The 24,304-nt window shown below is 37.2% G+C and overlaps 1 protein-coding gene across 4 annotated transcripts in view; it reads right to left on the bottom strand.

Moving 5' to 3' along the window:
* Nucleotides 1-39: 39 nt before the first annotated feature.
* The window catches only part of MGAT4A (alpha-1,3-mannosyl-glycoprotein 4-beta-N-acetylglucosaminyltransferase A), a 73,024-nt gene continuing 48,759 nt past the window's right edge, over nt 40-24,304 (bottom strand). For all 4 annotated transcript variants that reach the window (XM_039714564.1, XM_039714567.1, XM_039714565.1 and 1 more), the window contains 7 exons: nt 18,132-18,262; nt 17,418-17,525; nt 16,830-17,023; nt 4,547-4,625; nt 2,267-2,333; nt 1,140-1,252; nt 40-970 (listed from right to left, as the gene is read on the bottom strand). In XM_039714564.1, the coding sequence (XP_039570498.1) occupies nt 944-970; nt 1,140-1,252; nt 2,267-2,333; nt 4,547-4,625; nt 16,830-17,023; nt 17,418-17,525; nt 18,132-18,262 (719 nt within the window). In that variant the 3' untranslated portion in view covers nt 40-943. The remainder of the gene's footprint in view (nt 971-1,139; nt 1,253-2,266; nt 2,334-4,546; nt 4,626-16,829; nt 17,024-17,417; nt 17,526-18,131; nt 18,263-24,304) is intronic.

Genomic DNA, 24,304 nt, shown 5'->3' with positions numbered 1-24,304 from the left:
AATTTGTTCAATCTAGGAAATGTTTACAAATATTTTTAGAAAGAACTGGTTTGGAGTAAAAAAAAATTCTTCTAAAATGCAATGGATTAAATCTAAAATTACTGCAGATTTAGTACATAATATGAAACAAGACATTTCAACATGCTTTTTATGTGGCTACAAACTGTACATCGTGGAATTTCATAGCCCCAAAGAAAAATGCTCTTCAGAACTCTGTTTATGCCTCTGAACATCATTCAGATTCTGTGTATAAAACTACATAATTTAGAAACTTAATCTTGTTTTCTTTTTAACATGGCAGTATATTTGAAATATGGTATTAATTTATGTTTGCATCTCCAAAGAAAAATGTAGAAAGATAACTTAAACTAGAGAATTCATAAAAAAACTATATCAATTTAAAATTTTACTGCATAAAAATATGTACTTTTCAAATTATTTTAATAAATTAAATATCCCTAGCATTTTTAATATATATCCCTGACAGTCTATAAAAGAGGGTTCTTGTTATAGAAAATAAATGGAACTCCGAAAGTACCCCCTTCATAAAACTTATTTAACAATAATTATATTTTTTTTTTCTTCAAGGAATGTAACAATATGTACAACTCTATATTACTATACTATCAAAATAGTACAGGTTAAGCGTAGCAGGGTTCTGCAACCATAAGATGGTAAAGTCACATTACAGTGGAGGACAACTTGGGCCTCAGTCGAACGTTATCAGTGTGGAGCATCAGTTTCTGGATGGATCAGATAAGAAGGGTAAATACAATCTTCTCATCTACAGTAGATTTCACAAGAGGTAGAGTTCAAGTGAAAAAGAATGACATTTGGAATAAGGTGCATGCTCAGTATTTTCAATTTGTGACTTGCTAAGGATGTCAGATTTTATAGGAAGAATTTTCAAGAATTCTTTTTCCTCTAAAGCAGATTTCCATGATCAGTTTGTAATCTTTTTAATATGAATCTGAAATAGAGAATCAGAAGAAATAAGTCATGGTTTAGTGTATTACAATTCTCAGTAATAAGAGGTAACTATTTTTAGTTTTAGCCAGAAGTCTGAGCTTCAAAACAGAATGAAGAAATCTCCCATTCTCCAGTTATGTTTTTCAATGTAATGTTCTACCACCTCTTACCTCATTGAGAATTGCCCAAACGGCTGAATTTTGTATCACTGAAAGCCGGAATGATGAAATAGGATTTAGGCTGGGGTCAACTGTTCCTTCAGCTACACCGTTTTCAAACTTCCCTGCAAAAGTATATCATTAAGTCCTGTTCACCAAACTGCAGCACAAAATCCATAACTTGTATCTGCAGAATCACAGTTCACAGTATCATTGTGACAGAATCACAGTGAAACCAGTATCATTCCCAAAATAAAAGGCAGTGCGTGATTTTGACATCAGATCCAGTTTTGCAGCAGCAAACAATATGGGGCACATCATCAGTGCACACCAATCTGAACAGGATTATACATAAAAATAAAAGCTTTGAAACTGTCTAAGGGCATTAACACCTAAACTCTGTGAAGATTTTGGCACAGGTACTCATTTAATATCACAGAACTAATATCATGCCTTTGGCTTATGTGTTTTCAAATAGGATTAAGGACAAGTGATATCATTCATGCATAACATATTCCTATTTAAAGCATCTTCAATGCTTTAGGATGAGTAAGAATTCAATTTAAAAGTCCAGTTAGACTTTGTAGTTAAGCCATATAGACAACAACTGTAATTTATTATGACAAAAAAAGTTATAACAGGATTGCCCAAACTCTGTCCAGCAACTAATTAAAATCCATGGGTAAAATTTCTCTTCCTTGACAACATGTATCCAAGCACCTTCCCCAACAGCCATTTGGCTGTTGAAATGCCAATCTCATCCTGTTATGAGACAGCTGATTGTCTGTAGGGTGGGTTCAAATCCAAGGCAAGCACACAACTCAGAAAAGCACTTGTGCAGTCACAGGACAGAGGAGGTGATCATACAAAACTTGGAAAGGCCTCTATTATAATCTAGGTGATCAATCCTGGCAGAAAAGCTGGATGTAGCTGCACTACAACTAAGAGTCACGAGAGATCTCTGTTCAGTACATCAGTCTCTGAAAAGAATTAATGGACACAATATTAAGTAAAGCCTACGGGGTCATGTACCCAAAAGTGAATGATAAAAACTCAGGTTTAGGTTTGTTTTGGTTTTAATAAAGATGTCTTTAAGAACTGCAATAGTGAGAATACACGTTTTTTTCTATGTTACATACCTATCCTGAAGTAACCATCCTCTAAGCGTTTGTCTTTGGTTTCTTTGCTTAATACCAGTTCTTCACTCTAGAACAACAAAGCACAAATGAGACATTTTATTTTGACATATGACTTTGCCAGAGAAAAACAAATGTGTGTGCACTCTTCTTATATATTCAGCATCCATTTTTTCCAAATGATTAAGAACAAGCCTGGAATATAATTATTTATAGCCTTATACAAGCAAACATTTAAAAAAAAAAAGAAAGAAAAAGAAAAAAAAGAAAGAGCAGCAGTGTTCTAGAACCGAACAATACCTGGCTTCAAAGAAGAAAAATCAAGTACTCTAAGTGCCCCATGAAGCTCACATGGTAATTGCCACGTGAACAGAACACTTAGCACATACTGGCATACACAGTATGAGACAAGCAAAGGCAGGACCTGCCTTCTTTCTCTATGGCTTAACAAGAGCTTTCTCTCTTGGACAAATGAAAACTTAGAGCTTACTTTTTGATCTAAGACTTTGGGCAAGATGGAAAGCCATCAGACCAGTGAGGGAAGCACCACAATTATCACTGCCTCACTATATGGATGGGGATCAATGGGAATCAGTAAGTTTTATTAAATGAGCACAAAAAAAATTGTAGAAGTACAACCATGACCCAATACTGAAAGACCCACTCTAAGCATTTCCCAGGAATTAATTAAAAATGCTTGGCAAAATGGAGATTAAATTGATCAGCTTTTTTTAACTTTCCATTCCTATTTTGACTAAGGCTGCTGAAAAAGTGGTGGGAATGTCTTTGGTTATTTATTTGGGAGGCAGGTGTTTTGGTTTCCTTTGTTGTTGGGGTGTTTGGGGCAGGTTTTTGTTATAGGTTGTCTTGAGGGATTTTTAGTATGCTGCTTAAATCCCAGACAAATCCAGCCTGGGGGTACTCTGGTTTCTAAGGTTTTTTTGGTTTTTCTGAATTCTACTTAAGGAAGATCAGGGTTAAAACATTTGAATGAGTTTATAGTTCTACTGAAGTCCAGGGTGGAGAAACAGGGCCCTGAGGAGCTGGTGTCCTCAGCTGACCTTATTTTACTGAGAATATTTTCCTCTGTTCTGACACCAGTGGCTTAGGAACAGATGCAGAATTTCCTGTTTACCTTTTCCACAAATTGCATCAATAGCAATAGAACCTCTGTATCATTACTTCCTCAAAGGATGCTCCAGTGAGGGACATTCCATAGCCAAGTAAAGCTAAAAAAGAGATGCCTGATGCACATTTTTGCTAGTTATCTTGTGCACTTTTGTATCTTGGGCTTAGATGAAGTGAGGGCTGCTGCTGGTTTTTGTGGTTGAATGTATTTCCACAGGTCTTGAGAAACAAACCCCTCAGATCTTATGATATATATCCCATATGTCATGTTTTATAATTAGAACCAAACTAACAATTTTCTTTTTAAGGATAGGAATAGTAAGAATTTCCTATTTTTGCCTGCTCTAAGGAAGGTAGACTGGGAAAATGGAGATACAAACTCTTCACAATTACTTACTTCAAAAAATAGATAAAAAGAAAGTTTAAAAAAATGTTCAACATAAGGCAATTTCAGCCTAGATTTCAAGATTCCTACACCAGGTATATGGGGAAAGGTAGAGATACTTTGCCATTTTAATACTAAATAAAATAAATTTGTCTAAAGTAACATCTTAATCCTCTCAGTCTTTGTGATAAAAATAGTTAGCTGCAATATCTAGTTGAAGAAAGAGAACCCATACCATCTGACTTAAACAAGAACATACTTTAGATAGTGTAGTATTCTCCTGTGGTAAAACTGCTCATTTATGGGGAAAAAAACATAAGAAATCGGGACAAAGGTACACATTCTGTTTAAGAATCTATATATTTTGGTATCTAGTGGGTTGGAATGTGTGTCAATCCCTGAACTAAGACTTTTTTACTGAGTCAAATAGCAGATTGACTTAGGTTTCCCATTTCCCAAAATACACAGGAGAGGGAAGACTCTTTATTTTTTTGTTTTCAATAGTAGCAATGAACTGGAAGAAAATGACCTTTTTCACCTCGAAATTACCAACAGCACCTGTAGCAAACTGCACCCTGAATGAACATTTGAATAGTTACAATAGTCTGTTGTGAACATATCCAGTTAAAAGAGTGAAAAGTTCAAGAACATCAGAACATCAAGTTCATACAGTTAAAAGAAGCATTTAATCTCTTCACTGTTAAAAAAGTCAATAAAGAGACTTTGCTTTTATCCTGTAATGGAGAAGACACAAATAAAAACATTTGTACCTGAAAAGGCAAAACTTCTACAGTTGTGTTTAGAAGGATGTCTCCTGGATGCTCTGGATTGCCACTGTGGAACAAGTACCTATAAATGAAAAGGAAAACAGAAGACAGTCCACATACATCCATCAGAATCAGCTGTGTTGCTGTCTTACATGTTAATTGTCACATACAGATGTTACAAGGATAAACATGATTTTTATACTGGGCCTCCATCAGCTGGGGATAAGATGCTTTCACATATCACTGTAATCAGAAGGGGTCAAGGTTTTCAGTTGCTAAAGAGCAGCTGGGCAGTATTTTACACAGGAAGGGAGCTTGCATCATGTGCTGTTGCCAGACTGCATTACACAAAGCTGTAGTCATTACTGCCTGGCACACACTGGTATCACCTCCAGAAGAAGGAGCCCTGCCTTCTTCAGCCTCTCCCCAGCATACTTCACCCTCTCCCTGTGCCCACAGGATGAACACTGCAGATCCTTTCTGAAATACTTCTGGGAACTCAGCCAAGTCAATATTTAGCCAGGTGAGTATTCCCCAAGTCCATGGTTCATTGCAAAATCTCATTGATTATTGTGTCAGGAATTCCCAACCCACATCCACACCCTTCATGTTACCTGAATTCAAACTTCTATTCCAAAGAAGATTTATTTAAGAAACAAAAAATCCCTTAAAAAGCCCAAACCATAAAAGCCTGGTTTTGACACACATAAAAAAACCCTGCACCTTTTTAAACTTGTACAAAGTCCCCATTATACTCACTCAATTGTGCAATTAACTTTTTTTAATTGGACAAAGTAAATATGTCTGAAACATCATCTAAGTCATCCCTATCAGTATCAATCAGTGAAGTGTTCAAATTCTAGCTGCCTACTCTGAACAGCTTTTGCAGTACTGCACATGTGTAGATTATGTTACAAAAGACACAGTTAATTCCTCTTTCTTTATATATGACAGGAACTTCATGTCATTCTGAATATGTATTATGTAAACCAGTAATAATATTTTTTTACCACTAGGTGGAATCAATGCTTGAAAATTGTTCACTACTTGCCATTTTTTCTAGTGGACGGGAGTTAATTCAGATTACTGTCATAAACTAATTAGATCCTACACCTACTCAGATACCACTTTTACAAAGACGAAGACTATTTTATTAGGTTTAAATGAATATGTAAAAATCTATCAACACATTTCAAATCCTTCTTTAATTGGAACTTAGATGGTACTTACTGTTAATTTCTCTTCAACATTAAATATGTCACCAGCCACAGACAAAATTAGTTCAGAAATTATCACTTGATTAAAATTAAAAACATTATCTCAATTTGCAATTTATTAAGATGCAGTTAAATTCCAGCTTGTCTTTATCCACTATATCTGAAGCCAGGTTGGAAACCTGCCATTAATCCATACTTCATAGCTACAAGACAAGTACAAGAAAACAGCGCTCTGACCCCAGCTCAGAAATGTCTGACCCCAAACCTGGGATACAAGAAAGCCACACTGATTTCTATTCCACTGGTTTCAGCAGAACTGCACAGTTGTACTGGAAAACAGAACTGGACTAAATAAGCTTCACTACTGTGTCTCAAGAAAAATAATTTCCACACGGTACTTTAATGTTAGGTTAGTCAATTCCAAAGTATCCAAGCTACCTAAAACAGCCACAGTTCTTCCAAAACAAATCTTGTGACCTTTTTCTAGACATTATTGACATCCAAAAAACCCCAACAAGTAATAGTAATTTTTTTCTAGGAAGATGCTTTCAGTGGACATCTCAATAGCAAAACAAAACTCTCAGGAAAGCTGACCAGAAAACTAAAAGTACATTCTGCTGTCTTTTGACCTAACAGATCTAACTAGTCATTCCTTAGTCAGTCAGGCATCCTAAGCAGTACTGGCCATTTTTTCTCTTGAAAACACTGAAAATCTGAAGGAGACTTAATTTCAAATGGAACTTGTCATCTAAGGTATTGCCATCAAAGACTCCACCCAAACCACAGACATGATGCTTTTCCTTAGCACTTAGTTCTGAGAAGACACACCTAAAAAAGCACAAGGAAACTCCCTGTGATCTGGGATGACTGTGCTCTCAATGAACAGTGATTAGCTTTGGAGTTTTGGATGGGTTTTTTTAGGGGAAGCAGTAGCAGTGAGAGCTTTGTTTGTTTGTGAGAGGTTGTCATTTATTTATTTGGGTTTGTTTGCTTGTTTTAAAAACAACCCTGCAAGCACACAGCCACAGCCAACCATTTCTCCTACTGTGCCATCAGCTTCGAGACTGAGCTGCAGCTTCCCCTCCTCAGCAGTTGTCACTCCATTAGGGCAATGCACTCCCGAGCTGGCACAGTGCCAGAGCAATTTACAGCAGTAATTAATCAAACCTGATTTCCATGTAATCAAACCTGCTATTTTAGTATATTTTCTATAACTATCTGTTAATCCATATGCACACACAAATGTAACACATGCTCATGTCACATTTTAAATTATGTTTAGAAAGGAAGGGATATTTTTATATCTGAGCCTTGCTTCAACACTTGACAGATAACACCTACTTAGACATTAAAAGTTACACAGATTGAAAACAGAAACCTAAATACACATACACAGTCAATCCATATCTGTAATATTTTGTTTAGAACTAAAATTTACCAATTAGAAAATTTTATTTGAAACAAAATTTAATTTATGAACAAACAGATATTCTACAGCTCCTAAAATAAGTGTAATTATCTATTATTTGTAAAACTTGCTTTTCTGACAGGGGAGATTTTCCAACAGAGATTCTTTGGAAATGGCTTGAGAGAGTAAAACTGATTTCAAAACAAAGGTCAGTTAAACCTCCCTGTCAAAAACCCTTGAAATGTCTTTTAAGAAACCTATCTTTACCTCCCCAAACCTTTTGGGTTTGTGCTCTTTATATGCCAAGACCTTTTTTAAAAACTTGCTGTTACACTAGATATTTAACTGAATGAGAGATTATTATGGGTTTCTCCCTCCGAGGTGGAGAGAAGATTCTAATGTTCCCTAACTAAAGAAATGATTTATTGATCTGATATTTTTTAAGTAAAACAGACATTTCTAAAAATCACAGAGACATTTGCAGGACATTTAGGGTCCTCATCAAATCACTAATGTAGAGTAATCCAGCTGATACCCATAGGATTACAAGGTTGTTTCCTTTTATTTAATTCCTACACCAGTAGTAAGATGTCTGGCCCAGTCCTTTTTTCTTTCAAGAGAAACACTGGTTTATGACTGGACTGAATGACCTTAAATGTCTTTTCCAACCTAAATGATTCTATGGCTCTACAGTTTTCAAACTATGATAGGTATTTCTCAATACAGATAGTGAAGGACTTGGGAGTAGCTTTGCTTTCAATTGCTAAATTATCTTGACATCTGTCTTGGGATTTACACATAGACAGGCCATGTAAACAGTAAAATTATATGCCTTTTCTCCCTAATTACTTAACATTTTTCTTAGGGTAGAATCACTAAGATTTCCTTGTCTACCTGCTGCTTAAACCTAACACCTTCTGAAGCATTCCTTCAAATAAGAATTCTGAAAGCAATGGATCTGTAAATAGAGTAATCCCAACCAAACACAAATTCACCTAAAATTAAAAAAAACAAACCCTATTATTGCCTTATGGAAAAATACAAACATGAACGCAACTGTATATTTTTGATCGAAGTAGTCAGAGAAAAGTAACTAACTTACAATTGCTAAGTATAATATTAAAGTATCTGAATATAAAAGAACCTTTTCTGCTGGCAGTGTCTTTTTAAAGAGTCACAGGTCAAAGATAATAACCAGCTACTCTAGATATTCAAACACAGAGAAAAACCTCCTCTCTACCAGAAGTAATTAAATCTAGGAACTCACATACATTCTGCTCCTGACCTCAATGCAGTATGAGAATAAGAGAAGGCTAGGTGTTAATATTTCTTGTAGCATTAAAAAATACACAGAATTTCAAGAGCACTGAAGGTTTCAAAAACAAACAGAAAAAAACAACACGAATCGCCAAACTAAATGGAGCAAAGTCAAAGCTACAAAGAAAACTCCTGTTTTCATACTCAGTGACTTCAATATTTACCCAGTTTGAGGGGTTGACTAGTTGCCATGGAGCTAGATACACATCTAAAATCAAGACAAAGAGAGGGGAAACCCCCCCAGCCAATAAGCTGAAACAAATATTCATACACATCCTAACACACAAAGGGAGGGGAAGGTGTGATTATTATTTATACACTGACAAAAGACACCATTAGTTTGCCAATGTAGTCAACTATTTAGTGTACTTTAAAAGCCCACACTCAGGTTCAGAACCCCTCCAATAGTGAGCACCCAGAAAGATTCTCACCTTTTGTAACCTCCCCCACAAGATGGATAAATCAATATTACTAATCTGAACTGCTAACTTTAATACTCTTTTAACAGCTAAATTTTTTCATCACCAGTGTTTTCAAAAATAACCTATGCACACCTCTACCCATCCCCTATCTTGCTTATAAAGGGATGAATCTCTCTTCTGTCTCTCACATCCAAGCATATTTATGCCCAAAAAACTATTATTCTCTCTATTACCGCATTTGATTTCTTTTAGGTGTTAAAAAATCTTCTATATTTTATTTAAATAAATTGCCAATTCTTTTTATTTATAGAAATGTTCTAATTACATGTTCTAATAATAGAATGGAATACACATCAATTTTATTGTTAAATTATGTCATTTTTATAAAAGGAAACAATATACAAAAATACTTTAAACAGCACAATTCACATCCACTATCAATATATGTGGGTTTTGTTTTGAAGGAAACAAGTTATTTGACCTGATACTAAACCTGATTCTAAGAATATAAGAATGCAGGCTTTGTGCTCTGTAAACATCAGGAATCAAATCCTTTCCTTCACATATCCCCCTATGTCTCTTTTTTAGCAATCTGATGTATTTTATATCCCATTTTCAGAAAAGGAAAATAGGTAGGAAGGCAGAGAGGAAATGTTTCCTTCCACTTTTGAACAAATTATCCATAGCAACATGCAGCCTTAGAGTTTTTAATTCTGCACAACATGAATTTCTGTAGAGGCAATATTCAGTCAGCAATTTTTTGGTTTTCTACAGATGCCATCATCCACTGCAAGAATCATTATTCACCAATTCTATCCAGCATTTTTGATCACTGGATGCAAATATGGTAAAAGAAAACTAATCTACCTCCTTTGTGTCACTTTCTCAGAATCCTAATTAGGAAGTGTTATTCTACTGTCACTGGAAACCAGTATTAACCATGCACTATTTCCTCATGCAAAACATAAACAGAAGATGAATCATTTCTTTTCCTTCTCTCAAGCTCAATTTATTCTCCTATTATTCCTGCCTCTTACTAAGTCATTTGAAAAAATTGCTTATACTTTCAAAAAAGCATAATTCCTCCAGTCTATATATATATATATGCATCTGCCAAGTACTCACAATAGGTAAGCAATGTAGTGGAAGCTTTTGCTTTATATATATTATATATATAATATCTTGTTGTTATAATTCCAAATTCAGAAAAAACTCCCCACAAAAAAACAAAAAAGAAATGCCCTGACCTCCCCAGACAACACAAAACAAAAAGTACCCCCACCCTATTACCTTCTATGCAAAATGCCTGGTAAGATTTCACTTCCTCTGACAAAGGACATCTCATTGTCTTTATATAAATTGGGCTGCATGGCTGAGAGCTGCAAGAGTTGAATTCCCCATTTTCACAGAAGTGCCAACCCAGTGCACCAAAAGGACTGAACTTTCTCATGTTTGTCAATGGACCACAAAGTAGCTTGACTGAAGAGGTGATGGAAGGATTTTCGGGGGTGTTCTGTTTTATCTATCACATGCCTAAGAAATTAATTTTCTCACACCACTTCAAAATTCAATCTGAATCAATGAAACCTGTACCATTTCCTAACCCTCTTCACTTGTACAACATTTGTAGAGGGTATTTAGCTGTGTAAGAAAATCTCACCCTCTGGTCCTCTTCTACTGTTGACATCCACTTTCTAAAGCTGCACTGTCTCTCTGGACTGGGCTCATATCAACTGTAATAAAAATGTCTGGCATTAAATTAATCTTAAATTTTTCATTTTGGAGGTGGTTTGAGATTTTTTCTATTTCATGGATAGAGTTCTTTTGTTTGCATTTTTTGCTGGGGGTGATTGATTGTTCTTTTACAAGGTTATTTCTGCTGAATTTTCAATCCAGTGAGATGTAGAAAGGCTTTGTTGGGGTTTTGAATTTAGTGTGTGCGTGTATATGTGGGTGTATGCACATAAACATTTTTTACCCCTCCAGCTTGGCTGGGGAAGCACAGATAACTCCCTTCAGTTTTCCTACACACAGGCATTTGCCACCATTTGAGATTGCACTTGGGTATGTGACCTCATCAAAGGCTGGAAAGATGCAATTATGACATCTCAGAGACTCCAGTCCTTCTGGAAATCACGTGAAGTATTTTAGAGTATCTCAAGTGGCATTAGACATCTAACATTCTGGCAACAGCATTAAGCCTCCAAGATTTCTGACTAAGAACTATAAACCCAGGAACACTGCCAAGTACACAAATCTTGGATATTAGTACCATTAAGGAAGAAGCAGCATGTCCTTGGCTTAGGCAGCTCTTTTCTTCTCTTCTGTCTCTGATCCATACTTTGAGGTTTTTTTCCCTTTTCATATGAAGTCCTAGCCTCATTGTTATGGGCAGAATTCCATGCTCAGAGCAAACAGCATCAGTGCCTGGGAGCCTGCCTGCCAAATCCCTGCTGTCAGTGCATCCATTTGAGGATGTTCTACTCATTAGTGCAGAAGCTTATGCAAACAGAAAAACCAAAGTTCTCAAATTCTTTTTTATGTACACTGAAAGTATTATCCCACTGAAATGTACTGACAAACACCAAAACATTTAAAATAATACACTCAGATTTTCAAATATTTCCTATCAGCTGACATGACCATTACAAGCTTCATAAAATGGTGTTGCACTTTAATAGCATACATCTTTAGAATCAGAATTAAAGATTACTTCTAACTTATACACTCTATGTTTATGCACTTAAATGGTTCTTGAGCTAAAACTGCCCATAAAATGTTTAATGTATTGGGTTGAAGGGGAGGTTCTACACTGAACAGTGATTATGAACAAATAACATTTTATACATTAGGCAAGTCACTGCTGCACTCATCTAAAACCAAAACAATTTTGCAGGTCTCTAGGTTTTGAGTGGTTGTTACTGCAAAAGCAAATGATGAGGAAGTTCCATTTCCAATTTTGGAAGGCTGTTAAGAAGTTTTTTCCTGATGTAATGCATTTGATCTTGTATCTCTCTAGCCACAGGAGGACTTGCATCCCTGTAGGATGGACAATTAATTATATTTTGGATACATACAAGACAGACTGCTAGGATACTTTTTTTGTAACTTTCTTGTACTTAAAAAAAATTCATTTTCTTTTTCACTGCTAGAGAACTGGTTTTAAAAGCTGCTTTTATTTTCCTTTACAAAATATCATGAACCCATCTGTCATTTTTTGTGCAGGTATTTTTCAGCACTGTCACAATAATTTCAAAGCAGACAAAATAATGTATATCTTTAGTTACCAGAAGTCCAACAAGATACTATTCACACTCAATACATTAATTTTGTAGTTTAAATAGTCAAATATATATTTTCTTGCATGACTATTAATTCTGTGTTGTAAAAAGATGCCACGGGAAATATGAGTGAGGTTAACATCATGTGTTCCCTGTGATTCCACTGCCCAGAATACAGATAATGAGATGAACAGTCTCAAATACTGCACATCCAGTATCTATGCAACTATCAGAGCACAAGCTGATAAATGCAATCTACAAGGAGGTTTGTCAAGGTATAAAGATTCCACTTTAAAACTGAAATTCCAGTCAGCAAGTTGTACCTTATAAAATCACTTCATTAATTGTCAATGTCACATTAGGATGACTATTCAGTAATTTGCTAAAAGGAGAGGCCAACCAGCTATGGGGCAACTATAGAGTTCAAAGGAGTCATGGGGGGAAAAGGAAGGAAAAAACCCCAATACTACAAGCAAAACCACATTACTTCTCCCCGAAAAAAAGTAAGCAGCTAATCCTTTTGAAAATATTCCAAGTAACACTACAAAGCAGTACTGCAGAAGAGTCTGGAGCACAAGTCCTGTGGTTGGAGCCAGGTGAGGGTCAGTGGAAAGGAGAAGAGGAAATGGCCTTAAGCTGCATCAGGGGAGGGTCAGATTAGATACCAGAAATAATTTCTGCACTGAAAGAGCAGTCAGGCATTGGAATAATGTCCAGGGAGGTGATGGAGTCACCATCTCAAGAAGTTTCCAAGAGGCAACTGTATGTGGCACTTAGGGATAGGGGTGCTGGGTTGACGGTTGGACTAGATTACCTTGAAGGTCTCTTCTAACCTTGATGATTCTGTGAAGCAGTTACATACAAGAAACAATGAGCCTCATATTTTAAAAATATAAAGCAAATGTATGTATGTATTCTAGTGAGATTGGGGTGAGTTTTGGTTTTCAGTGTTTCTTATTTTTTCCACAGTATAAAATACATACTTGTCTTTTCCTGCAGCTTTTTTCTTTTAAAATAAATGTCATCATTTAAAATGCATTTATATTGAAGCAAACCTGAAGCCCTTTCTAAAAATACCCATTCTAAATTCCTATTGCAGAACAGCCATAAGTTATGCATCCAGTATCTATGCCACTATCAGAACACAAGCTGATAAATGCAATCTACAAGGTGGTTTGTCAAGGTATAAAGAATCTTCTCAAAGTAATTAGTGCATATGTTCTTTGAAAACAACATCTGATTTGTGTCAATCACACAGGGAGGACTTTGGTCAAAAAAGAAATGGTTGTGATGATGATGGACATCAGCATCACCTAAGTGCTGCAATGGAATGTCTTTCTCAGATGTGTTTTGACTGGCTCAAAGAAACTCTTAAATATGACTGTCAGATTTAATAAATAAATCTGTGCTTGGAACAGCAATGTACATGCCAAAACAGCAAAGTGAATTTCAATAATTATGCAAAAACCTGAGGGCACAGACATTCAATATTATTTATCTTTACAATGTAGGCTGTTTTGAACATTTAGAGAACGGTCCATCCCTTTATTAAAAAAAAAAAACAAAAAAACAAACCATCCAAAACCAAACATATCTTAAGCATTTTTTTTTTAAGAGGAATCTCCTTCAATCTACTTTTCTTCTCAATGATTTTTTACTGAAAGAAATGTATATATTTTCTTATTGCAAAGGATGAGACCCTAGATTACTATTAAGGGACTTGGGTGTTTTGGCTGGAGAATTTTTGCTTGGAAAGAACCTAGAAAGCTTCAGTACAAGAGCTGTCACCAAAGTAAGCATTAGAATGTTTCAATTTACATGTTCCTGTTCTCCAGGTGTGGTTTAGAACAAGCACCATCTATTTGACTGCTCAATATTCAGCAGGAATCTGCCAGCCAGGTCTTGCATAAAATAGGAACAAATGCTACTTTCTGCTCAGTGAAGTGAGCTCAGTTCTCACTTTAAGTTAAGAGATCCTTGACAGTGTTATCCCTGACAATATTCTCAGATCTCAAAAATTAAATATTTAAAGACTTAATGAAAGCTAATTACTGAACTGCAGAAAACTCAAATTCAGTTCAGCAAAACATTTAGTGTGGAAAAATAAACTACAGGAACAAGTCAGTGCTCTGTCACAGAGCAACAGATGTGCTATTTATTCAGTCAGAGCTGTGGTCAGTATTTCCATTAAAAAACTTCATCACAAATTTATTATGACAGTTACTAAGCAGTTACCTCAAACTGACTTGGCAGACAAAATTTCCTTTAAATTCAAAGAGCTCTTCTAAAATTTAAAAGAGAAAAAGAAAAAAGAAAAAGCCTGCTGCATCTTTTCACAGACACAAGATTGCTATCAAAAGTGTGTTCTCTTAATTCCCACCTTCAGATGCATTTCCCCACCAGGTAAGTCTTCCTCATGCTTGGTCCATTTTCCTTTTTCTGTGTTTCAGTCTACCAGTCACAGTTGTATTTCTGACTGCTTCAGTAAGCATCCTTGAAATATTAGGAAACTCCACTGCTCTACTAGACCTGCACTTGCCAAATTCTGCAGCTGCTGCTCAAGTTACACAAACAAGTCCCCAATAATTTGAAATTACAACATCTGTAAATCTAATTAGTCACTGACTTCAGAAAGGTAAAATACTGTATTTTTGAGGACACTGTGGCAATAGAAGCTAAAAGTCATAGTAAACTTTGGAATGGCTTACAATGACAGCTGAATAGGTAGCATCATACAAAATTGTGAAATTCCTTTGAGGAAGCAACAGAATGCAAGATGTTTCCTTTCTTCTAAAACTAAAATGCATTTCTTCAAAAAATAAAAATAATAAATCAAAACCAACAAGGAAAAACCAAAATCAACAACCCCCAAATCAAACAACCAAATAAAAAACCAAACCAACCAACACAAAAATCCCCAAAACAAAACAAAAAAATCCTACAAACCAATAAACCTCCACAAAAAACACACAACCACAAAACCTCCCAGGACAAAGAAAACCAAACAAACCCCCCCTCAAAAAACACCACCCCCCCAAAACAAAGCCCCACAAACAAAAGAAACCCCAAACCAAAAAAACCCAAGAGCCTGGAAAACCCCACTTCTTCCCCCCAAAAAACAAAACATATAATCCTCTACAGCCAAGACTATTCCTCACACAGCAGGTGGACATAACTACCTTAGGCCTGGCTACAATTTTCCAGGGCACAACAGTGAACATTATTTTCCCACCTTTTACAAAGATAATTAGTACTTTCTAATTCCCCTAGTTCCCTTCAGCATTAAGGCAGCAGGCATAAAAAAATGTATTTTTTCAACTGTTAGAACAGAAAAAATATTTTGCCTTTAATCCAAGGAGGTGTGGCAGTTATGCTGCTCCACACATGCACCTTGGAAAGCCAACCAGGGAAGTGTTTCAAAGCATAGCAACCAACTGAGAGAGTAATCTGACATCTCAAACAACAACCTTGAGTTTCAGGTCAGACTAGTTTGGAACAACATAGTCACAAGGGAACTACTGATCTTCAGTGTTGTTCTAAGCCAAGGTGAAGACTTAGCCTTTGATTATGTACCAAGGTACCCAAGTTGACTAATTGGATTCAGTTCAGGACAGCAAAAATGTCTCCTTCACAAGAAAAATATCCAGTCAAATTGATTCAAAGAAACTTTGTTCTACCAGGCTATAGGTATTGGTCTAAAAAAAACCCACATAAGGTGTGTGAAGTAAGGAGAAGAGGAATCCACTAACATAGCAACACTTAACTGGACATTAAATAAACCATGTATTTTATAAATCTTGAATTAGTATGTTGGTGAGACAGTAACCAGCAAAGCAGCAAAAGAGTCTCAAGAAAACTAAAGGATGATTAATCTCTACAGTCCTAATTACTCTTGATTACCCTTAATTAATCTGACCAGTAGTTGAAAAGAAGTCACCTTTAGTCCTCCATCAAATCTCAGATATTTGTATTATGAAAGCACACACCCCTTTCTTTTTTGTTGTATTTTAATATTTTTAAACAGGTCAACCTGGAATCTTAGTAACACCTTTAGTCCTCCATCAGATCTCAGATATTTGTATTTTGATTTCTTTTTTTGTTGTATTTTAATATTTTTAAACAGGTCAACCTGGAATCTTAGTACAGTGACTTGTTTCAAGCCCTAAATCTACATCTTAAAAAACACTGCCCTTCAGAGTCCCCAGCTTTCAGGTCTGGGGACATCCTTATATGCTCCAGCAAGATTTCTGATCTGGACAAGCAAGGGACCAAGGCCACAGGGCACAATACACTGTAGCACACACCATGCTGTACAATTGCTCTGTAATTAGAAACAGACTAACCAAATACAAATAGGACCAAATTGGCTTCTTTAAATTCTCTGCATCAGAGAAGCACTGGTTTTGTATTGCACTTTTCAAAAAGGCTCCATATTAAATGAAAAAGAAAATTTAAAAGCAAGATAAAATTCACCATAGTAAAAGAATTAGAGGGAAGACAGTAATGATCACTGTTTCAGCTGAACTCCAAATGTCCTACACCATTTCACTTTAGGTTATGATGACAGCCCCAAATTCTACCTTAAAGCATTCTTGGCACAAGCAACTTCATATATGAGACCAGCAGCAAGTAATTACTAACCTTTCTACATTGACTGGCTTGTCAAATTTAAAGAGAATATAATCTCCAGCAACTGGTGTGACAGCCCAGAAAAAATCTTCCCCTACGTAGGTTTTTTCTAGCGTATGCCCCTGGTAGACTTTTAAAGATGTCGAAACCTCTGCAGGTGGATTCACGTGGATTTTATGCAGTAATGGTTTCAGGAAGTCTTTATCCTAATTGAAAGACAGACAAACATCGTGATGGTCAGAGAACCTTGTTTATTATGCTCCTTTCCCAAGTGGTTACACTTAAAACAAACATTGGCATAAAATGGAAAATGAATGCATTACTCATTTTGGGTGCATCAGATCTTGTACTGCTCAGTAACGTGGGCGTTCCATTAAAATAAAAAAAATAGAAAAAATATCCCCTAGCAAAAATCCACATAAATAAGCTGGACTAGCACTTCTACTTTACGGCAACCAGTCTGTATCAGATTTAATTCCAGCTGGAGCAATACACATCATGCTTGAAAATGCAAGACAACAAGAAAAGGCCTGTTTTCTCCACAAGGTTTTTCATTTAATCAGCCTGCACTGTAAAGGAAGGGAAATATTTTTTACTAACTGTGAGTTTCTGGATCTTCCCTGCTAGAGAAGAGTGGAGGCCAACATGCTGGAAAAGAGAAGGCCTGAAGCGTATCCGTAGGTTAGATTTCTGTCGATCACAATGTTTCTGAAATGGTGAGGGGAAAAGGTAAGGGTGGGATAAAAAACAAAAACAAAACAACATATTAGTAAAAACCAACACAAGGTAAGAACCTAGGCCTATTTATCCAGTTTTTCTTGTTTTCATTTCAGAAATCTACCAAGATTCAGAAATCTACCATTTCAGAAATCTATGCTTAAGTAATACTGTTCAAGGTCCTTGCACAGAACCTGTTTATTCAGCAAGGGAGTCTCTTGAGAAATGGAGAACTAAAATATGAAGTTTATTCCCCTTTTGGAACTTTCTCCAAGACTGTGATATCCTGCAGAGCTTCTCTGGTGGTAACATGTATAAGTTTATTTTAGGTCTGTTACACATAGAATCTTAATAGACTTTTACTTTTTATCCTTACTGCACCCATCTCCAAAATCTGAAGCAATAACAGCTATGATGCCCCTGAGAACTGTCCCTCTAAAGTTCTTTTTGAGATAAAAATCTTGGCAGGAAGAAAAACTCTTCCAGAGCATCATGCAGTAACCATAATGTACACTATGCTGGCTTTCAGCTCACAAAAATCAACTCATTCATCATCACAAAAACATTTTAGAAGCTTTATAATAAAAACAAACTTACAGCATCTTTCTCAGGGTTACACACTTTCACCCAGAGGATATGGTCCAGGAGCCAATCAATAGGTTTCTCCTTATAAAACATAAATATGAACTCTACAATAAGAGTGATATCTGGAGACTGGAACATTTTACCTGTGGGTGACATTAAGAATAACTGGAGTTACTTTAGATTAGAGATAACACTGTCTTTTGAAACAAATGAGATAGCAGATGATAATATTTGTGCCAAGGCAAGAAATACATTAGCACTGAACAACTTGAAATTTCAATGTTATTAAAAGTTCCATACCTTTCAACTAAATACAACAGCTATTCAAACAAGAACTTGTCATATATCTTGGTGCCATCAAAATATTCAGTGTATATTCAATGTACCACAAGTCTCCTTAAGAATAGAAATTGTCAGTTTGAAATATTAAGAAAAAGAAGAGTTATGGATTGGCATGGGCATTATTCCCCATGCCATATGTAAGTTCAAGCACTTGAGGCAAGGAGTACTGCAAGGTTTTCTGCCCAGTCACACAGCTTCATCTTCTGCAGGTACAGAAAGCAGAGATGCAACACCTACCACTAACTTCAGAACCTTCTGGGCAGAAAATCAAAGGGAAAGAAGGAAGATACCAAAATATATCCAGAGACAATGCAACTCAAAAAGAGACATCCCACAGTGACCAGAGTATTTTTCTGCAGTGCACAGGCCATCAGCAGGACTTCTGGGTGGCACTGTGCAAAAGGATTCTTGGGAATCCTGCAGACTGTGAGGCTTAAAGGAGACCTTTGCAAAAGAAGGAAACTCGCTGTTGATGGAGAAAGCCCATATAATATCAATATTATATCAATATACTATCAATATGAGCAATCACCTACATGGCTGTGGAATACACTCCTCTGGCAGTAGAGGTGTCTGAAGAGAAAGGTGGCCAGTACATGGGGCTACTGTGCCAATCGGAATGCAACACTTGAAAAAGGTGCCTTGCATGAAAACACGCAGGAGCAACACAACTGGCAGTGGGGCAGTCCAAGGCTGAAGACAGACTGACAAGTGCTTGTACCAGGGACTGCACTGAAGCACTGGAACAGGCTGCTGAGGGGAATGCTTAAGGCACCATCCCTGGAGGTATTTAAAAGATCTGGCTCTTGGGGACATGGTTTAGTGGTAGATTTGGCAGGGCTGAGTTAGTGGTTTGACTCAACGATGTTTGAAGTGTTTTCCAACCAAAATGGTTCTATGACCACAAGCCAGCTAAAATCCCAAAGGCAGTTCCAGATTTCAAGGCAGATTCAGAAAACATCACCAGGTTGGCAGATGAAGTCTGAAGTCTTTGCTAGGTTACAACAGAGAAAGCAAGGAAGATATCTTGTAACAATGAATCTCTCAGGAGGACATCAGCTGAAATTATTCAGTTCAGATGGTGCTGAGATGTGGGCAGTGCTGGACTAAACAGGGATGGGCTATTGGAACATGTGTGCACCAATGGATCAGAGTCCAGAGAAGCTCTTTTCCAATGCAAGTCTTCTGTCTATTCACATTGTGGAATCCTGTACAACACAGTGACACACAGCACTCAGGCACGGGCAATGTTTTGAGGGTTTTTTTCCACTTGTGAAAAGGCCTCCATAGACCTTCTAAATAACAAGTTCCACAAGTGGTAGAGGTTCTAATATTTTCTCCTACTCTTAGGAAAACCAGCTGGAGTAGATGTTAAGAGGAGATCACTGGAAGAGCCTTGCCCTTTTCAGAAAGTAGATCTGATGCAATCTCTTTTCTTTCTGACTTGTGTGAAATTGGATAAGAACAAAACCAATGCAAGAATACTCAATGGAAACTCTGGGCACAGTTTGGAGGTGTCTGAGTTAGACTACATCATAATGCCATGCAACATATATGGAAGAAGCATCTGACTAAAGTACCAATTATTTCACCTGTTAGAATGATGTTATACTCATTATAGTAGACAATTTACACACTGGGGTGGAAAAGTAAATGTGATAAAACATTAACTGATTTGACATTGCTATATCAACGTTGTCCCTTACAGAAACTTTTCATCCAGCCCTTTACAAAGCAAAATATTGTCATCACTTTTAAGTTGCTGCTGTAATGAGGTCCTCAAATAGGTATCTCCACATGAAAATACTCTAACTAAAATTTGAAACTCCCACTACACAAGAGACAACTCTTACTAAGCTAGGGACAAAAGACATCAGAAAGATGCTATTATTTTTATTAGTACATTTGTAGTATTTACACACTATATTGTCACATTGTTTAACATTATTCGTGGAAGTAAATATTTAAAAATGGGTAGGAAACAATCATATGATTAGTTAAATGTGGTGTAAAATAGTCATGCTGAATAACAGATTTCAGCTTGTCAGACTTCCAACTAAACAGACCCCAATTTTCCTGGTGATTCATCTCTGCCTACTGCTTTCAATGGCATAGGGCAGGAGAGGAGAAAAATATGGTAAGCCCTAGTAAAACATCAGCTAAAAAATGGGACTAATCAGATGTTTCTGGGATTTTTATGGGACTGAAACCATCATTTCTAGGTGACAGCTGCTGAGGCAGTCTGTCAGCCACTTCTGTTTCCATACAAGGTGCACCTTTCCATGTGGTGTCAGAGAGATGGACAATATGATAAGTGTCAGAAGACAGAAATATCCCCACAATATTGCCCCAATCTCAATGCCTCTTCCAGGATCTTTACACAGCCATGATGCTCTAGAATCCTTTTATTCTTCTACCCAAGGACAGAGCAGAAGAATCACACGGACATTTTTTCCTGTGACTAGCTCATCTTCTGGAGAACATAAGGATTATTGTCCCATCCTCACTCACAGACCATGTCACTGAGAGCTTGGCATGAAAGTACAGGATCCTACAATTAAGTAAACTGAGAACAAGACTGAAGGCAAGAGTAGGAATTTACTCTTATCCCTAATTTAAGTTAACCTAATTTTATATAAATATAAGCAGAATATCAGTGTATTATTTGCCTCCATATGGAAAACTTGTCTAGGCTCAGAGGCAGTTTCCTCTAGGCAAGCACTCTACTGCCCACCATGAATCAACCACCCTAGACTTGGGGAATAATCTAATTGCCATGGTGATGTCACAGGGCACAGCAGGGAAAAGCAAAGAAGCAAACAAAACCCAAACAACCCACAAACCACAAAAAACCAAACCAACCAACCAAGCAAACAAAACCCAACCAACCCACAAACCACAGAAAACCAAACCAACCAACCAAGCCACTCTGACACATCCAACTGCAGCTAGTCAGAATAAGAGAGGTGAGCCAGCTGTACCTGCACTGGCATCTTTACACACAAGTGGCCTCTCTGCATTACACTCACAGCACCATGGAAGTGTTCAACGGTGGAGACAAAGTCTTCTCACATTAATTCTTAATGAACACCATAACAAAAGTGAACAGGAAACACCCTGATCCCAAGACAAGCCCTTGTCTTCCATCAGTAACCAAGGACAGACATCCCCATACCACTTTCTGAAATGTTGTCACAACCTTCCACACACAGCTTGGCCCCAGCCCCTCTCTATAACGTTGCCTCACTCATCTGTCATTTCTGTCTCAGGACACCACCTGCACAGCAGTTCTGCCACAGATCCATGTCCCCTTTTTTTCCATCAGAACAGTCTCTCAAAACCAGAGCTCTGCAGTGAAGTCTCTGGTTAAACAGGTTATCAAAGCTCTGGATCCCGGACTGGCCACACCTAGTCTTTGTAATGGAAACTAGCTCAGTACAACTCCTACTGCGCAGATCCAACACCCAGCCCCTCTGAATCCAAACCAACCAAGCCCTTGTCTAACCAAGAGCAGCAGCAGCACCAGCCTGGCTTCCCTAGGGAACAGCCACAGCCCAAGAACAAGCAGCAACATTTGCTGAGGTCCTTCTTGTCCTACAGCTGCCATGCAGCAGCATATGAGAAAAGTGCTGTGAGCCACAGAAACACTCAGACACCACCCAAATCCAACCCAGGGATTGCCCACTGGCCATCCCCAATGTGCAGTCAAAAATCATCAAGCCAAAGAGACCAAAGCAAAACACTGCAGTGAGCACACACTGCCTCAAACTGCAAACTGTGAAAGAACTGGAGCAATGGCTCATCTTGCACCATGTAAATGCACTTGGTACAGTACATGGGAACAGACATAAATCCAGAACACTGTGACAAAACTTCAGAGCTTTTGGATTCTGGGCACATGCAACCTACCATTGTGAAACAACTTCAAAATCTGAAAGAATTAAGTGACAAAGGTAGAATTTTGCTCCATAAAACCCTAGAGATACAAAACACAGACTTTCTCAAAATTATTTATCTATATTGATAAAAATGATGATCAGGACTGAAAAACACCCAAAATCTGTGGAACACTTTCTGATTTACTGTGCCCTGACAAGACTTCTATTCATTTTTCAGTCCTTTTAAAGGCCATCCTTAGTGAATTATTCTGGCCATCTCAGTATTTTGCTGGCAAATACAAGGCACATACAAAATGAAACACTTTGTTTTCTAGTTCTCTGAACTGCCACTATCTAAATAATTTTAATTCTTCCACATCAGCATCACTAATGTTGAGTCTACACCAACAATAATTTTACACCTGCAAGCACATATTCAAGCTATAGCTGATGTTTTCAATGCTTTCCCTGGTAATGATATGCAAATTGCTGGCATTAAAACCAGAATTTCTTTGAAGTTATTTAAAGCTCAAATGTTTGACTTGCTCTACTCTTTCCCAAACTTCAACTATGTGCACAGCTTGAGCAAAACTGCAATCAGAACAACTTAAAATAATCAAATCAACAGGCCTTAAAGCATCAGGGCACAATAAGACTCAGAGGAGCTGTGTAAGACAACCAAAGGCCATTTCAGGCCACTCCATGTAATGTTTGTGACAGCTGGCATCATAGGTGCAGTGCAAGGATTGCAGTTCCTCTGGGAAACATTTCAGCTCACAGGCAGCTGGAAGAGAAATCATTATTCCTCATAAAAAACTAGTAGGACTTTCCTACATTGTGTCACAGGTCTCTCAGTGCAAACAAGAATCCAGAAGAGTAAAAGATACATCTCCTTCCACAGAGCTTCTTAAGGAAACAGCATACATCTCACCCATTATTTATTAGATACTTGACAGCACTTAAGACTATGCTTTCAAGATTAAAAAAAACCAAAGGAAGCAACGTCTGTTCTGTGGCAGAGGTGACAGAATTCTATAATCCTGCTGTCAGCCTAAATAGCTACATTTGCCACTTCCTCATGTAGCACTTGCATAAATTAGATTTTCAGTTCAGAAATACACTATGACAAAAAATCCCACATTTTTACCTCGCGAACTTGCAAGCTAAACAAGGTTTCCCACAGCTAACAGTGAATCAACCACACCTCTCTTTTTGAGAGATTATTTCTAGTAGCATCTAGACAACAGTTGCCCAGAGAAGCTGTGGATGGTCCATCCCTGGAAGTGTTCAAAGCCAGGCTGGATGGAGCTCTGAGCAACCTGGTCCAGGGACAGGTGTCCCTGTCCTTGGCAGGGGGTCGGAACTGGATGCTCTTTAAGGTCCTTTCCACACCAGGCCATTCCATGATTCTGTGAATTGAGTGCTCTACATGTAAAACTGATCCCCAGTTACAAACTACTGTTGCTCTTCCCAAAGGTATCTGCATTACCAAATTGCCACAGTAGCAGTCTGCATCAAGATCCATAAAGGGATAGCAGAGATGAGAAAAATCTACATTACTTGCATAAAATTTCCAAGCAATATATGGTTATAGCACACCAATGTGTACCAGAGCCAAAAGTTTTAGTTGCTCTTATGAATACTAATTTTTTTCTCAAAGCTTAAAAACAGAATAAGTAGCTATATTGGAAGAAGAAAAAAAAATCTAATTTAATTTTCTAGGCAGAAAAGCAACGTTAAGATCTGTAGCCATAGCTAAATGCATCTGAAATTCTACCGATATCATCTAGTTAAAAGGAGGCAAACAAATATGAGACAAGGAACAAAGAACAGGAATGCAAGCAGCAGGAGCTAACAACTAAATTTAACTACAGCTACTTTCAGAGCCCACACTGCCCAGAAGTATACAGACAGTATAGAAAACAAGGTATTTTTAAACAGTTGTGCTTTTGATTAAGCAAAGTC

The sequence above is a fragment of the Passer montanus genome, unplaced genomic scaffold (assembly GCF_014805655.1).
Source record: "Passer montanus isolate IOZ18808 unplaced genomic scaffold, ASM1480565v1 scaffold3, whole genome shotgun sequence".
NCBI lineage: Eukaryota > Metazoa > Chordata > Aves > Passeriformes > Passeridae > Passer > Passer montanus.
The sequence above is the reverse complement of the archived record's forward strand: the minus strand, read 5'-3'. Positions and strand labels throughout refer to the sequence as shown.